The 17,869-nt window shown below is 45.1% G+C and overlaps 1 protein-coding gene across 6 annotated transcripts in view; it reads left to right on the forward strand.

The window, feature by feature from the left end:
* The window catches only part of CERK (ceramide kinase), a 222,528-nt gene that overhangs the window by 119,072 nt on the left and 85,587 nt on the right, over positions 1 to 17,869 (forward strand). For all 6 annotated transcript variants that reach the window (XM_085654067.1, XM_085654069.1, XM_085654065.1 and 3 more), the window contains one exon: positions 11,970 to 12,044. In XM_085654067.1, the coding sequence (XP_085510193.1) occupies positions 11,970 to 12,044 (75 nt within the window). The remainder of the gene's footprint in view (positions 1 to 11,969; positions 12,045 to 17,869) is intronic.

The raw sequence follows: 17,869 nt of genomic DNA on the forward strand, positions 1-17,869 counted from the left end.
CACCCCCTCACCCTCGCCCGCACCCACACCCACACCCAACAGTCGAGGAGCAGGGGGGGAGTGATAGTGGGGGAGGAGCAAGAAGCTGACAAGCTGGCAACAATAATGGGAGCAACAGGTGTCAGGACTCACCAACTTAACAAATGGCCCCCTGTTTTGATGTTTCTGGTCCACTCCTAACCTGGCAATCCTGGTGAACCCACGGCTTGGGTGATAGAACTTGCAGCAGCCTCCTCTCCCCTCTAAACCTCTGGGCTGCGGTCTGCAGTCTCCTGACTCCAGTCAGCAGAACGACTCGCCTGCTGCAGTGCCAATGGTCTATGGCCGAGAGTGCTGTTATAAATTCTGGTGGCTCCTCCACAACAACAGCAGCAAAGACCTTTCCCCCGGGCTGCTAGCGGCCACTGCCTGAGAGAGCCGCTCGATCGCAAATTAGTGGCTCAGTGGCTCTGATCAGGTTCTGCTCGGGTTCTGCTGCCGGAAACTACCGGAGGAGCCTTACAGAATAGTCAGTAAAAAGAATGGTCGTCCTGTACTTTATGTGTCGGTCTTTTCAGGTGCAAGTCTTGATCAAGGTACTAGCTTCCTCAGCAAGGCCTATGTAGCGTGATGGATAAATCCTGTCCAGAACATGAACCAAATGGTGTGGCCCAGCCTCCTCCGGGCTCTGACGGGCACAGACGGGCCCGCAGCCTCCTTTATGCGCTGCCCCCTGGCGAAGGCTACATGCATTGGCGCTCACAGCGCAAGGGACGATGGGGGTTGAAGTCCCCAAGCCGCCGATGAAGTGAGCGGCGTACTAAAGGTGCCCCCAACTGGTGCCTCCAAGGTGCCGGTAATGCTGCCTAAGTTCAAGGACCAAAGAATCAATAACGGGTTTCCCCAATAGTGTCACTAAAGCGTCACTTTACACCTCAGCACAGCACGTAACAGAATCTCTCTTATTTGCGTTTGAATCTCAATCTTATTTGCTCTTGCTCTGTCCCGCTCTGAGAATCCCGGCTGGTACAACAATTAAAATTAAAACGGGCACATTCGCCTGCTGAGCTTACCTTTGCGCCTTTGCTCCTTTGCACTGATAATGCCCCCCACGTTGTGGAATGGAGCGCGCTGTATCAATGGTGCGCTGTGTCGATAGAGCTCCTGCCTCCAGCCTCCAGCTACTACTTGCCTCCCGAGTGAAGGGGCCCCCACTGTCTGGGCCGGGCAGGCAGTCCCAAGTTGTCAGTCCTCGCGGTGAATTTCCCGCGGAAGCCTGTGCCGAGTCCCTCAGCTGTCAGCAACACCTGACAGCAGCACTTAGCCTGAGGCCGTAGGTAGAGAACAACAGTAAGGAATAACAGTTCTCTTGTGAGGGCCGTGAGGAGGGATAGACTGTGTTGCGAGGGCCGCGAGGGGCAGCACAGCCAAGATTTAGGAGGCCTCAGCTGTTCCGCTGCTTCCCCACTCCCGCTCCGGTTCCTCCAGCACGAATACCTGTGCTTGCGTGGGCTGCGGGGAGGAAACACCGATGCTTTGCGGGGGGCCGCGGGGGCAGCCCAGCCGAAACCAGCAAAGCTCCGGCGGTCCTGTTTGTTATGCGGTCCCGTTGTTATGCGCTCCTGCTCCCGCTCCGACGCCTCTAGCAGCTCTTCTCGGCGGCTCCGGCAAGATTCCTCCTCCTTCCAGCTCTCACCCAGACATGATCCTGACCCAATGACTGCAAAAATAAGTTGCGCATACTAACCTAAAGCAGGGCCATTAAACGTGGCATCTATTGCATATTGGGCAGCAAGACCTAACATGGGAGACACATTGACAAGTTCCAGCCATGTTTTTTCTACTTCCATAATAAGTATATCTAGTTTGGAGCATAGTGACTCTTATCCAGGTGTTTATAAATCTCTTGATCTCCTGGCCATCTCCTAAATCCTCCTTCCGTAGGGTGATCCATCCACATGTTCATAAATATCAAGCACTTTGAAGCAGGAATTTGGAGATCAAATGTGCTCAAGCCTGGAAATAGTCTCGCTGGACATGAGACTGTTTTTTTTTCTTTTCCAACCTACTTGTCGCTGGACAAAAATGATCACCAGGGAGCATGTGGGAAAGCCGTCAAACCAGGACCACAAGACATGATGTTACTGCATTTCATGCTGTGATTACTGTCATTTCTTTAAATACGGAAACGTTGCACCTTCATAAAGCCAGCTTGATGTGGAAGACATCTTTGAATGAAATACATGCAACCAATTCTGGTAATTGTTAAAATTCACACTGTTTGATCAGCCCTGAGGAAAATCCCATTAAATGGGTACAAAATAGGTTTACTGGAAAATGTTTATGTAAATGTGAAGTTAAAGATTGAATTAACAGATTCAGTAAACCAAGATGTCTACGAGATACCTTTGATGGATTGTTGAATGTGTGTTATCAAAGTGTGTGATATTTGAATGGTGCACACCAGCAATGTAATATTTAAATCAACTATGGAAAGTAGCTCCCTTTTCCTCGAGGGACATCAGTAGTAGAGGTTTAGCAGACAATCCCTGAAGGTTATTCACGTTCACCACACACTCAGTTTATGAAATTAACTAGAGTGTGGTATTCAAGTTTGCCATAGTTACTACTTTGTAAATTATTTGGTATACTTTAGCTTGTCGTACATAAGCTAAAAAGTTTATTTGTGATTTAAAGCTGCATCAGTTACAGTTATCAAGCATGCAACATACAAATATTGAGTGTCTGTTATGTAAGACAACAGCAAATATTGCAAAGTCAGCACACTAAGTTAGAAAGTCCTTATTTCTATATTCACTCTGACAATCTTTAGTATTAGTTTCTCCCACATTGCTTTTATGTTTTTGGAGTAAGGATGCAACGTGATCCATCTTTTAGTATTTGGTTTAAAGCAGTCTAAGCACAACTGTCTGATCCATCTCCCTTTGTACACTGATGATGCCATCCTCCGCTTCCCTCCCGAAAACAGTAAGGCTTCTAGTAGGTTTGGAGAAATTTTTCTTACAATTCAAATGAATATGTAATGTTCCAAGACCAAGGTTCTGGTAGTTGAACTCAAACAGAAGTTGAAAAAGTCCTAAGGCTCTGGTATCCCAGAACCAGATTTAGACTACATGGGGATTAGATTCTCATCCCAGGGTAAACAGCCTAAGTCTGAGAATACTGCCTGCTAAATATCCTGGTCCTTGTGGAGAATGACTTTCTTTGGTACATATAAAACATATAAAGAACCTATGTTTTAGCCTTGATCTCACTGATGTATGGATTTCCCCACATTCAATTGGAGCAGCAATGCCTTTACTGCCAAACAAAATTGTGTGTTCGAGGCATATAAGCTGCAGATTACACACTTTTGCATAGATCGCCATCTGGTGTTGGGCCCGGATGTTTGCAGTTTGTTTTTCCTCTTGGAAAGTCTTTGGAAGTCACAAGGTCGGTGACTCCTCCTTTGGATCGTATTGCGCATGGGCTTCGGCTCCATCCTCGGATTGTTTTTTTCCGCCATCGGGCTCGGATGTAATCTTCGCGCTCCGGTTCCGAACATTTTCCAGTTCGACGATCGAAGCGGAATCCTCACCTCACATCGCGGTATTGTTTCGATCGCGAGCTCCTCAATCAACGCACCTTCTCATCGACAAATCTTCGGGTCCAGTCGTCGACGGCGGCCTTCGGGCCTACCCAAGCTCCGGTCCCGGCTGATGAAAAGAACTCCATTCAAGAAGTGCCCTCGATGTGGGTCCAAATTCCCCCACACCGATCTTCATGAGGTATGCAACCTCTGCCTCTCCCCTGAACACGAGGCTCGAGACTGTCCGGCCTGTAAGTCTTTCAGATCGAAAAAGACTATTCGGGACCGAAGAGCCAGACGGAACTTGGCACACTCCTCGACCTCCTTTCCAGTCGATATCTTCGGAGACGACATCGAAGATCCGGGACAGCAGCGCACCGAAGAGGACCTCGTCAGTGCTTCCGAGGCCGATGACTCAGATGTGGAGGACATCACTCCGGCGCAGAGGGTCGTGAGTAATATACCACCCCCACACCCGCGCCAACACCCAAAAAGGCTTCGGTCACACATTCGCCTCCGGGCCTAGGCAAGACCAGAGACAGTGCTTCACACACCCCACCTTCGGGCCCGGTGAAGAAGCCAAATAAGCCTTCCGGCGGCTCGGGCTCGAGCCAGCCTGCCAACGGTGCCGAGAAACACACTTCGGCACCGAAAAAGAAACCGGCCTCTACCTCGACACCGAGCTCCGCACCGAAGCCCTCAGGGTCGAAATCCAGCGCTTCCGTACCGACGCCATCTTCGGTACCGACCAAACCCCATAAGGCCCTCGGCACCGACACTTCCAAGCCGAAGCCCACCTCGGCGCCTACCAAGAAATCGGAGGTTCCCAAGCCCAGTGATAAGCAAACTGGCACGGACAAGCCTAAAAAGTCATCGGCCCCGAAGACTTCGGCGCCGACGGACCAAAGACTGTCACAGGAACTACTTACACCGGATCCCTTACAAAAAACTCTCACCAGGGATCCAAAAACTGGACATTTGGCACTCTCTTTCAAAAAGAGACATTTGGACAAACCGGCTCCGCCTCCACCTCCAAAGAGGAAGGACTCTGCTACCTCCCCTTTCAGAATACCTTCCCCACCTCCTCCACCCTCTCCACCTCCGCCCCCTCCGCCTTCTCCACCCCCACCTCATCGCTCTCCTGACCCCGTCTCCAGACGATGATGATCAGGGGGACCCATATCACGATACAGGGGATGTGCCCCAAGACCCCATCCCTACAGGATCGCCAGACCCATGGGACGACTACAATAACCCAGATATTCCCGTCGTCCCACAAGATGACCTTTACCCTTCTAGGCCATCTCCACCGGAAGACTCATTCGGTTTCCACCATCTACTTCAAAGGGCGGCACACTATCACGGGGTAGAGTTGCACACTGACCCAGTGGAGGAGGATTTCCTCCTCGACACATTTGATACCACACATAGGTCTACCTCCATACTACCTATGCTTAAGGGGGTGGTAAAGCATGCGCCAGAGGTTTTTAAGGACCCAGTCAAGGCCAGGGTCATTAACCCACGCATAGAGAAAAAATACAAAGCTGCCCCCACAGAACCTGCCTATATCAAAGGGCCAGCGCCACTAGATTCCCTAGTGGTTTCCACTGCACGAAAAAGATCAAATTCCCAGGCGTCAGGCGAGGCACCACCACCTGACAAAGAGTCAAAGCTACTGGACGCATCAGGAAAGCGCACTGTGTCACAGGCAGCCAATATATGGCGTATCGCCAACACCCAAGCGCTATTGGCCAGATACGATAGGGCACATTATGATGAATTAGAAAACATAATGCACCACCTCCCTGAAAGATATAAAACTAGGGCCAATGAATTAATTCAAGAGGGTAAGACAATAACTAACACCTCTATACGCTGTGCCTTAGATGCAGCAGACACGGCCTCCAGGGCCATTAATACTAGCGTCCTCCTCCGTCGCCATGCTTGGCTAAGAATATCAGGATTTAAACCAGAGGTACAAGCCTCCATCCTAAATCATCCCTTTGACCAAGAACACCTATTCGGCCCAAAGGTAGATTAGGCCCTCGAAAAAATGAAGAAGGACACCGATACGGCGAAGTCCATGGGAGCCCTGCAGTCACACCCTCCTAGGCGCTCCTTTCGCCGCTCTTCCTTTCGGAGTACATCTAGAGGGTACTCCTCAGATAACGCGTCCACTTCCTACAAATTCCCCACTCAGTCCACCTTCACAAGGGGTTATCAAAGAGGCGGCTATAGGGGCAATAATAATAAAGGCAGAGGCAAAACAAATACCGCCCGCTCCGCCACACCGCCTACCCAATGACTTCGGTCCCGCTCCCTCCAGACCATCCCACTCCGGTCGGGGGCAGACTTCAAAATTTCCTTTATGTCTGGGAGACCATCACCTCAGAAAAGTGGGTGACCCAAATTATTCGGTCAGGATAATGCCTGGAATTAACATCTACCCCCCCAAACATTCCACCCAGGCAACGCCCAATGTCACAACAACATTCCACATTACTAAAGCAGGAGGTAATCTCCCTCCTACAAAAACAGGCAATAGAACGCGTTCCCGTCAATTTAGGGGTCTACTCCCTATATTTTCTAATACCAAAAAGGGACGAGACTCTACAATCTCTTCTAGATCTCCGGCCCCTAAACACATACATACATTCAGACCATTTTCACATGGTAACGCTTCAGCAGGTGCTTCCGCTCCTCTCCCAGAAAGACTTTCTCACCACACTGGACTTGAAAGACGCATACTTCCACATTCCAGTACACCATGCTCACAGAAAGTACCTCAGATTTGTAGTGGACGGACAACACTACCAGTTCAAGGTGCTCCCATTCGGAGTCACAACAGCACCACGGGTATTCACCAAGTGCCTAGCGGTAGTGGTGGCACACTTGAGAAGACAGCACATTCACGTCTTCCCATACTTGGACGACTGGCTGATAAAAGCCACTTCATACAACCAATGTGTACACCACACCGCCACTACAATCCAACTACTCCACCAACTAGGCTTCACGGTGAACCACCAAAAGTCCCAGCTAACACCATCCCACATAAAACAATACCTCGGTGCCACCATAGACACCTCAAAAGCAATAGCCTACCCCAATCCGGCCAGGATTGCAAGCATTCAGGCTTTGCAACAAAAATTCGTACTTCAACACTCCCTTCCAGCAAGAGTGTTTATGCAACTGATAGGGATGATGGCCTCTTGCATTTTCATAGTGCCTCACGCAAGACTCCAGATGCGTCCACTCCAAGAGTGCTTAGCGCGCCAATGGAACCAGGCCCAGGGGCAACTGACAGATCTGGTGTTGGTAGACGGTCGCACCCATCGCTCTCTGCAGTGGTGGAACACCACAAACTTTCCCAAAGGTCGACCGTTCCTGGACCCGGTTCCACAAATAATACTAACAACAGACGCATCGCTCTCCGGCTGGGGAGCTCACCTATTACATCTCACTGTGCAGGGCACATGGATGACTCAGCAAAAGTTAGTCCATATCAACCATCTGGAGTTACTAGCAATCTTTCTAGCCCTAAAGTCCTTTCAACCACGGATTTCAGGCAAGGCAGTCCTCATTCGCACAGACAACATGACGGCCATGAATAATATATTAAAAAACAAGGCGGCACATACTCTCCACAGCTCTCTCAATTAGCACAGAGCATATGGAGATGGGCAATTCCACACAAAATCTTTCTCCTAGCCCAACATGTCCCAGGAGTCCAAAACACCGTGGCAGATCTGCTCAGCAGACTAACACAACAGATCCACGAGTGGGAACTTCACCCACAGGTTCTCCATCCGTTCTTTCAAATGTGGGGGCATCCACAGATAGACCTCTTCGCCACCCACGAAAACAAAAAATGCCCAAGCTTCGCCGCCAGATACCCACACCCATTGTCCAAAGGAAATGCGATATGGATGAACAGGTCAGGCAAATTTGCGTATACTTTTCCACATCTCATACTCATTCCATTAGTGGTGCGAAAGCTACAACAGCATTCCCTCACGCTGATCCTAGTAGCTCCAACATGGGCCAGACAACCGTGGTACACCACGCTGTTGGAACTCTCGGTAGTACCACACCAAAAGCTACACCTCTCACCATGCCTCCTAACCCAGAACCATGGAGAGATCAGGCACCCGGACCCAGCTCAGCTCAACCTTGCGATCTGGCTCCTGAAATCCTAGAATTCGGATACCTAAACCTTCCCCCTGACTGTATGAACGTCATCAGAGAAGCTAGACGCCCTACCACTAGAGCCTGCTAAGCAGCCAAGTGGAAAAGATTTGTTGTTTATTGCCATAACAACACAATCAATCCTCTGCACGTGTCTATACAACACATCATATGCTACTTACTCCACCTACAAAGGTGTAATCTAGCATATACCTCCATTCGGCTACACCTCGCAGCAATTGCAGCTTACCTACAAAACAGGCAGCACCTATCACTTTTCAGAGTACCTGCCATTAAAGCCTTCATGGAAGGCCTAAAAAGAATAATTCCCCCCAGAGTACCACCCTCACCTGTGTGGAACTTAAATATCGTTCTCACAAGGCTAATGAGGTCTCCCTTCGAACCTTTGCATACATGCGAACTGCAATTTCTCACATGGAAAACAGCTTTCCTTGTAGCCATCACTTCCCTTAGAAGGGTCAGTGAAATACAAGCACTTGCCATACAAGAACCTTTTCTTCAAATGCACCAGAACAAGGTTGTTCTCCGTACCAACCCAAAATTCCTACCTAAAGTCAATTCCCCTTTTCACCTAAACCAATCTGTAGAATTACCAGTATTTTTCTCGCAACCTCAGACTGTTGCAGAAAGGGCTCTACACACGCTAGATGTCAAACGAGCCTTACTTTACTATATTTAAAGAACACAACCTTTCAGAAAGACCAAACAACTGTTTGTCTCTTTCTCTCCACCACACAAGGGCAACCCCATCTCAAAATCAGGGATAGCTAGGTGGATTGTAAAATGCATCCAGATTTGCTACCACAAAGCAAAACGAACGCTATCCGTTCCCCCTAAAGCCCATTCTACACGGAAGATAGGGGCTTCTATGGCTTTTCTAGGGAACATCCCATTAGATGATATCTGCAAAGCAGCTACATGGTCAACACTGCACACTTTAACTAAACACTACTGTGTAGATGTGCAAACCAAGCAACAAGCTAGTGTGGGCCAGGCTGTACTAAAAAAACTATTTCAAACTACTGCAACAGATACCGGTGGTCGCCGCTAAGGTTGGGAACTGCTATATAGTCTATGCAAAAGTGTGTAATCTGCAGCTCATATGCCTCGAACGGAATATGCTACTTACCAGTATGCATCTGTTCTTGGCATGTAGAGCTGCAGATCTACACACGCCCACCCGCCTCCCTAGCTACCTGTATCTGTTCCAGTCTATCTTATTTAGATACAACACACATGGGTCTCTTCACTGTTACTACTACGCTCCATCTTTCCCTGCTGGCGAAAAACAGTCTGAGGATGGAACCGAAGCCCATGCGCAATACGATCCAAAGGAGGAGTCACCGACCTTATGACTTCCAAAGACTTTCCAAGAGGAAAAACAAACTGCAAACATCCGGGCCCAACACCAGATGGCGATCTATGCAAAAGTGTGTAGATCTGCAGCTCTACATGCCAAGAACAGATGCATACTGGTAAGTAGCACATTCCTTTCCTGACCTAGTGTGCCAGTCTGGATAACATTCTTTATTCTAGTAGAAGTCCCTGCTGTTTACACAATAAAGGTAGCACAATAAATAACTGTCCAATTCGTATGTTTTCTGTCCATTGTATATTCTCCAAAGAGGTTAATAGATTCCCCAAAGTTTTCATAACATGTTTGGTTCATTCTTACAAAAAAATGTTTTATATAATTAGGCTTGAATACATTTAAGCAGAATTTTTCTTTGCATGCAGTGTTGTTCAGATTGTAATGGATTTTGTAAATCCGAAATAAATAAACTTTGATGATAAAAAAACGCGAAAGAAGGATCAAGGCACACAAAGCTTGCATCCGTCAACACAAAATAGAACAAAGAGGAACAAAGTTCACAATGCTGCTACGAACCAGAAGTGCAACCCTTCTACACCCCTAAAGGGGAAATTCTTCCCAAAATGAACATAGGCAACAGTGGTTCAGTATCTTCTTCAAAAAATTATTTATTGTTCATTCTTTTCTTAAAATCACAGCAACCGTGCAGTAGCCAAACGTGCAGTAGTCAACGCGTTTCGTCCACCAGGGACTTCTTCAGGTCTCAGTACACATGTTGTCATCTAGTATATTCTTCTTTGTGTGAATGATGAAAATAAATGTGGTTTTAAGGAAATATTGGAGTACAATTGCTCCAATAAGGTCCCAGCGTGACGTCCGATTCAACTGTTGAACCAGACGCAATGGCTACTGCACGTTTGGCTACTGCACGGTTGCTGTGATTTTAAGAAAAGGATGAACAATAAATAATTTTTTGAAGAAGATACTACTCTCACATTTGTTTATTGAGATGTTAACGATTTATTGTGTCGTATGATTTGCTATGTATTGAGGATATATGAAGTACATATAATGGAATCTGAAATTGAGTGCTGAACCACTGTTATGTATGTAAAACATTGATGATTATGAACTCCAATATCACGTCAATGTTAACTATCTTCTGCATGGCTTTCAAACCAGCTTCATATCACACTACACCACTGAAACCCCTACCATTCAATTATTTGCTGATGCCCTCCTGTTCACAGAAATAGATGACCTCCCCCGCCTCCAGATATTGCAGGATGACTCGTCCGCCTTTAATACTGTTGATCATGAATCCACTTCCATCCACACCATGCAGTCTCAAATGGGATTCACTGACAATCTCCTGTACCAGTTCTCCTCCCTATCCAACCAGCACTAGATCAATCACATGGGAACCCCAGGTATCTTTCTATACCTCATATGGCTGTACTATGTGTTTTGATGCCGAAGGACGCTGTGCTGCTGTTTTTCTTCTCCAAACTTGCAGCAGCACATTACACAACAGGAGCCAATTTGGCAGATGACTCAATTATTCAATTAGTTGTAACACAAGGAGAAACTGACTCCACCGCTTAATAAAATATTCAGTTCTTTTCTTACAGTTGTTTAAGGACACTGTTATTTGTGTACTACTTAAGATGTTATTGCTTCGTTTTGATATGCTTCCATTTAAAAATCACTACAACAAGATTATCCTAATGAATACTGCTGTGGGGGATGGGTAGGGAGAATAACGATGTAAATGATGCACCTTTAACCTGATACACTTCAATCAAATCACCCCATTAAATATATAAAGATAATGACTACAGCAACTTCAGGAAAGCATTAAAAACAGCGCTGTTCTAGAGCTCATACTCAGGGCGCTGAGTTACCCCTGTATGGGTGATTGTGTACAATATCAAATTGTAATAAAAAAGTAAATAATCCTCAGATTTTCACCCGCTTGTTTAGTGTGCATTAATATTATCTTTGTTGCTGACTTTGTTCCTTTAGCCTCTACAGCTACACTTTTAAGCAGCTGCTTCTGGCATGTATTTCTCAAAAATCCAAGTAAATACTTGGCTGGTATCAGTGTTATTCCAATTACAGTTAGTCAGAGTGGACCTCTCTTATAGTTCTTGCTGTGGCAATGCTTGATTGGATAAAGTGTCCAATACAAAAACGGTTCTTCGGCATTTCCGATGATTTACACTAAGCCTGGGCTACGTTTCATTTATACTGGCATAATTTGTGTAGTTGCTCGTATATAGCTTTACAATTGTTGTGCAAAATGCCTGAGATTACACCAAGCAGCATAGTGAGATTTTGTTTGTGAACGTGCGCAACAGGAGCCGCTGTTTTCACTTTTTTGTGTGTGAAGTTCTTCCTCCTGCCCAAAACTGATGCGCGGTTCACTTTCGCACTACAAAAGTAGCACAAAACTTTGAACCAGAATTTTGTGTAATTTCGTGTAATAACATGTCATTTTTGGCATTCTTCATAATTTCCGCTGGGGAAATGAGGACATTTCCTCAGCTTAAAATGTAGTAAATTTCCCCAGGCTTCAGTTACACACTTGGAGGAGGGGTATGATAATCCTACTGGTATAGCTCACGGTAATAAACACACTTTGCCTTGCAGCTAGAGGTTGTTGTACTTGGTCATGGAAATGGCCAGAATCAACAAGTTTACCATCGCTAAGTTTTTTATGGGTATTCTCTGAATTCAGCACTAACAACTGCCAGCAATGCTTATAGAGCCACAGCTGTACGCACAATATTTACTCTCAGGTTCCTAAACTAGGTAACTGTAAGTTTGTTGGTACCATGTCACAGCTACCTTACTGATCTTTTTTTTTATTTTCTTAAGGTTCCACTGACTGTGTGTGTTACGCAACCGTGGGCATTAATGATCCAGTCACCTCTGCCCTGCACATTATCATAGGTAAGTTGGCTACCAAGATAAAGTCTATCATTTATTTCATGAGCAAGTAATATTAATACAAAGTGTTCAGAGCAAATTTCAGATTACAGTTAGACTATTGTTTCTCATACCAATGTTTATGAGCTTCCCATGCTTCCAGAAAATGGCCAGTTCCCTGAGAGCACTAGATGGTGAAGGGAAGGTATGGCACACGTTATGAACGTGCAAAGTTGTGTCGTGTAATTTCAGAATGGAACTTCAAGATAGATTTAAGGAAACCTAATCAGACTAGAGATTTTTGATCCCATATTTCAGAAGGTTCAAGCAGGCTACATTACTGGCCCTTCTTAGTGCTCGGGTCACTGTAAACATTCTGAAATACTCTTAGAAACATGCATAATTCTTTTTAAAATTCGGCGATGGACCTACAATGTACCACGACTCAACAGTGTCCCAGCCGCACCAGCTGCGAAGTATCTTAAAAGGAGCTTGTCGAATCTTGGCTTACAACAGCTTTGGGACACCCCGACAAGCCATACCATGCTGAAAAGATTGGTCAGGAAATCAGTTAAGCATCTCTCATGGATTGAAGATAAGGCATCACTCGCAAAAAGATCACACTGCTGGATGATCCTGAACTCATATACCACACAGGCACTGCAGAGCTACCTTGACTTGGGATACTCAAAAATAACCAAAATTATTATTTTTAGGTATAGGCTGGGTCTGTTACCCTGTATCCGGCACTTTCCACACTGGTTAAAGGAAAAGGCAGGCTCCCACTGTCGTTTAAGTGGTTCGGCACCGGAGGATACGCCGCATTTGCTGTGCTCCTGTGACAAATTGTTGGAAGAACGAAAGCACCTGCTAAAATTCCATTTTAACCAACGAGGAACTCGTTTACGAAGACAGGCAGCTCTTGCCTGCCTCGCACCCCATGATCCTCAGATGAACTTTAGATTTGTGAGGTTCATGATGGCAGTGGAAAAGAAAATGCCAAAAGCTGACTCTTAATTGCCTTTTAGACATTCTTTGCATCTCACAAACCTCACTTGATCTGCGGGCTTGTGAAGCTCAGGAAGGCAGTGGTCAAGAAAATATTAAGACGTGTTCTTAATTGTCTTTTAGATAATTTTCGTATTCAATGATCCTCAGTAGAACAGTAGTTTTGTGAAACTCATGAAGGTAGAGGAAAATAATTCGCCAAAACCTGTTCTTAACTGTGTTTTTTAAGATAAGTTTACTTAAGAATCTATATTTATTTATTGTTATTTAAAATATGAGATCTTATGACTTTATTTAGAAAGGAAAAACTGTGAGTGGTGATATATTGTTTCTTTTTTCTTTACATAGAGGTAACTTAAAATCTCCTGACATTGTTTTATTTTAAAGCTTGTATTGCAATGGTTTTAATTAACTATGCAAATAAAAACTATTCCTATTCTTCCTATTCCCAACTGTGTCCCAGAAAAACTTGAATCTCAGGAGAGCACTGACAAAGATCCCCTCCCCAATTTCACTTTCCCTCTCAAATAGCTGTAATGGTAGAACTGGTTGCATCTTGCATTGATTATGTCAACATTCTCAGTTTTGGCCTGAGAGTGCTGGACCTAGAAATGCTTCAACAGGTGCAGAGTGGAGCAACACACGTTTTGACCACTCTCCTAACAAGGAAAGAAACCCATCGCTCCTCCCCTGAAGAACCTTGTTTGGATACCTGTCCTTAGGTGCATCAGATTTAAAGATATACATGCAAATTGTTGGGTCTGTTTCAAGAGCAGATAAAGTACACACGGTCCCTCTCAGAGATTGGGAAGAGAGTTCAGAATTATCTCCAACTCTCCTCTGTGGCTACCTTTAATTAAAAGCTGAAGCTCCTTCTCTTCCAAAGGCACTGCAAGTCTACCTGAATTCAATCCCCTTCACACTATTTCTCTCCCTGTCTTTGTCTTGCTGTTATGATCCCCTATGATCTCTCATGTCCCTTGTCTGCTGCCTGCTTTTGGGCACATAGTATATGACTTAATATGGGATTCCACATTAACATTCAGTTGATTACTTGGTTGTTCAAACAAACTCATTGTTTCTTTTTGTGAGTGCTTGACTTAATGTAAAGCATTCTCATGTCTCCAGTTAATCTTCATGCTGCATAAAACTGCATAAATAAACAAATGATTAGGTCAAATAAGGGAGGCAAATGAGAAACTTTTACCTTGAAAGCTGCAATATTCTGAAACTAATTACCGGGGAAAATCAAACATTTATATTTCAAGATCCAGGAAGGCTTTCAAAACATGCTGGTTTACAATCTAATATTTTCCACCTTGCACTAGCATATTCTGATATAGCAAATAACATCTGAAAACCGTACAGCAGATACATGAAAAGCTGTGATTTGAGGGAACCACCCTCAGGAACTCCATGCACTTCTGATGTTCTGAGACTTGCGCCCTGTGCCCCCTCAAACTGTCTGGGCAAGTCAACACCAGGATCCTTCCTCAAGCAGTAGCTGAGAGGAGAGGCCTCTGAGCATGGGAATGAGATTGAAGGCTGCTCGCATGTTGCCTACAGTAAGACAAATCACTGGTCATCAAACCTGGGGCTCCCACAAGTGTAGGAATGCACCTGTACCTGTATCTGGAAGCCTTAGCAGTTTTGGCTTGTAAGGAAGGTGGCCGTTCTTTCCCTTCTCCATTATTTTCAGATCGAGGCAGAGAATAGGGGTAGGAGCATGAAAGATGTAGTTGCTGGTGCTCAAAATATACTTGAGTTACCTGGATTTAAACTCTGTTGCAGAGAAGGCTTAGAATGAAGATGCATGCTCAGTACTTCCCATAAAACCGAGAAAATTACGTATTCTTCTCTTCAGTAAACACTGTCAGACTGTCCTCTGTCCTTTCAACTCTACACTAGAGATACAAGTATAAATCAGAAATTAAAATAGAAAACGAAAAAAAGTAGTCCACATTTTGGTGCAACATTTGAAATGGAGCAAAGCGGGTGGTTTAAGTAGCATTCTCAAGTTTGTTGCAACTGAGCCATCGTGATCTGTATTGCAGAAGGGGCTCTGCAAACTTCTGCTGCCCTTTCTATAATAACCAAATGACCCTGAGGGCGCAAATTGCACCCCAGGCCACTTACTGTAATATGGCCCCTGATTTTCTTCAGTACTCTGCATTGGCTGTAACACACAAAGATTGTCCACAATGTGGGTTGATACCTTTGTTCCTTGCAGTAAAAATCTGAAGATCCCTGTGCTGATTTGTATGCATATAAGTTGAAAACTCCTGTCTGTCTGGCATTCGCACACTGGAAGAGGACATCCCCATCCAATTAAGTGATTTAAAAAAATAATGAAGTTGACGTGTTGCGTGGCAATCACTAGCCTGTCTCCAGCTGATGTTAAGTGAACCAGAATATCCTGCTCATCTTCCCCCACCTCTTCATCTTTCTGTTTTCTGGCATCTTCAGATTTCCCCCGCTATTGGAAGTTCACAGATTTAATCCTGGTACAGGATATGGATTAAATATTTTCTTCCGTGACGTGTCACAAAATAAGGATGTTAGTGTCAAACTATTTGTTAGGAAGAAGTCATAATGGTGTGACTGATCTGCTGTGCTCTCTCGAATCAATGGCAAGCTAGCTAATTTCTCATTTGAAATACATAGTTTTGTAATTGGCAAAATTGCCTTGTCCTCCTGCTTTTTACTAAAAGTTTTCAATAATGCATCAATAGTATATGTTTGGGAATAAGCCTATCTCTAGACAGCTTGTACTATAACACAATATATTAGCTTTAAAGCACTAGATTTATTATTGGCATTTCCTTCTATACACATCCAGTAATCCCCTCTTTCACAATTAGTGCCAGACGTACTTCAGTTCAGATCCTGTGCAACCCATGCAATATGCTTACCACTAATTTGTTTGGTATTTGATTTTAAAGGATCTCGTTTTGCTTTGGCACTGATTTATTGACTGGTATTTTGAACCGTTTTTGTGCACAGAATTATAATTTCTGATGGCGATTTCTACCTTCAGATTCCTCACCTCATGAAATCTCCCAGACTAGATCTAGAAACTTGAAATAAATCTCCCACATGAGCAAATGGCCCCCTGGTTCTCAACTTTGGCCTCTTCTAAGATGAAATGTCATGGAGCCAAATGTGGCTCCATCTGGTCCAATGATATCAGTTCCTTTTATCTTTGCTCTTAGGTCTGCATCCAGAGTGCTACTCTTGAAAGTTTTTGTACTTCTGGTTACAGTGATTGTAGTTTAGGTACCCAGTTTCTGCCTAGCCCAGGTCTGAACTGTTTGCTTGACCTCGTTTTGCCTTCATCTTCCTCCGTTGGCATTCAGATATCTTTGAGGGACCATGCAGGTCAATTGGTCAATAGGTCTGGATCCCAGAGTGAGTCTGTAGCGATAGCTTCAGGGTTGCGGCTTACCTCTGGTGACCATTTTGCCTCTATCTGCTTAAGGGTTGCCCCCCCCAACCATCCGGTGCTGCACCCACTTGCAGATCAAGTCTTCTCGTCAGCGGCCACATTGCTCAGCTTTGGCAATGTTCATGGACTTCGTTCCTTCGCAGCTGGACAGACCTGCCTCCAACGACTGCCTTTGTTCCAGCTCTGAGCCCAGTACTGCTACATGCTCTTCTGGCTTTCGAAGCACCTGATGCTAACTCCAATCAGGTGACTGCATTGACCCAGGGTGTGCTTATAATGTCCTGCCCTCTTTTGGCCCCCACTGGTGTCATTTAAAGCCCAAAGTTTCGATGCATCTTGTGACCTCCCCTTCAACAGTGGCTCCTACCCCAGTGTCGGTTGGCCTCAGTTGTTTTGTTGATGATGGTTTGAATGTTGTGGTTCTGCTTGTGCTTCAAGGAGCATTGTCAACTTCTTTGCGTTGGTTGTGGGGATGATGGCCCTGACTCAATCTCTGCTCCTGCCCATTTGCCGGTGCTGGGAGACTTTTCTTAATGATGCTGCATGTTTGGTCCAGGTTTAGATGATGCCTCTAAGCGTGCTGCTTGATATTAAAAAGGAAGCTCAACTCGTTGAGAAGCCCACAAGTCTAACATGCGTTTAATGCAAAAAGTGCCAGCAGCACAGCAAATAGGCAAAAACAAATGTAATTTCTTCTGCTCAGAGCTCTTGGTAGCGAAGGGTCAGTTGAAACCTAATCCAAAAATAATTGAAATTTGCGACAATTTATGTGCGTTTTCTCTCAATGCAAGTTAATGGAACCTAAGCAGGTGGCAGCAACCTTTCATGGAGGAAGCACCAAACATAGAGAAGATATCATTCATGCAAAAAATACTGAGTTTATTATTCTCCAATAATCTCACTTCTAATTGCCATCATTGTCCCTTCTCCTTCTGATTGTGTGAAAGTTTTCTACTTGGATTTTCATTCTGCCAGTGTTTTTTTCTCTAGAGAGCCAATGCTTAACTTAAGTTGGTCTTCAAACCTCCCTTCTGAGGATGCCATCTATCTTCAATTCTACCTTGTGTAAATTGGGTTAAATCTTGGAATCATCTCTGTCTGTAATGGAGATAGAGACAGACTTGGTGACAGAAATTGTACAGGTTTGTAACGTCTTATTATAACTCTTGTTGCCTATCCTTAAGGCACTCAAGGACACTTTTGGGGTGCTCTGATTGGGCTTCAGCTATTAGTGCTCAGACCTCATGCTGGTATCACCAAGCTCTGGATGGGCCAGCCTTTTTGTCTTCTGTGCTGCAACCAGATGGCTTGAAGCTACCTCCCTTTGGTTTCCAGGTCTGGCATCACTTCCTTGCTTCTTCCTCCTTTCCTCTGCCTGAGGCGTGGCAGCGTGTGG

The sequence above is a fragment of the Triturus cristatus genome, chromosome 4_1 (genome assembly GCF_964204655.1).
Source record: "Triturus cristatus chromosome 4_1, aTriCri1.1, whole genome shotgun sequence".
Lineage (NCBI taxonomy): Eukaryota > Metazoa > Chordata > Amphibia > Caudata > Salamandridae > Triturus > Triturus cristatus.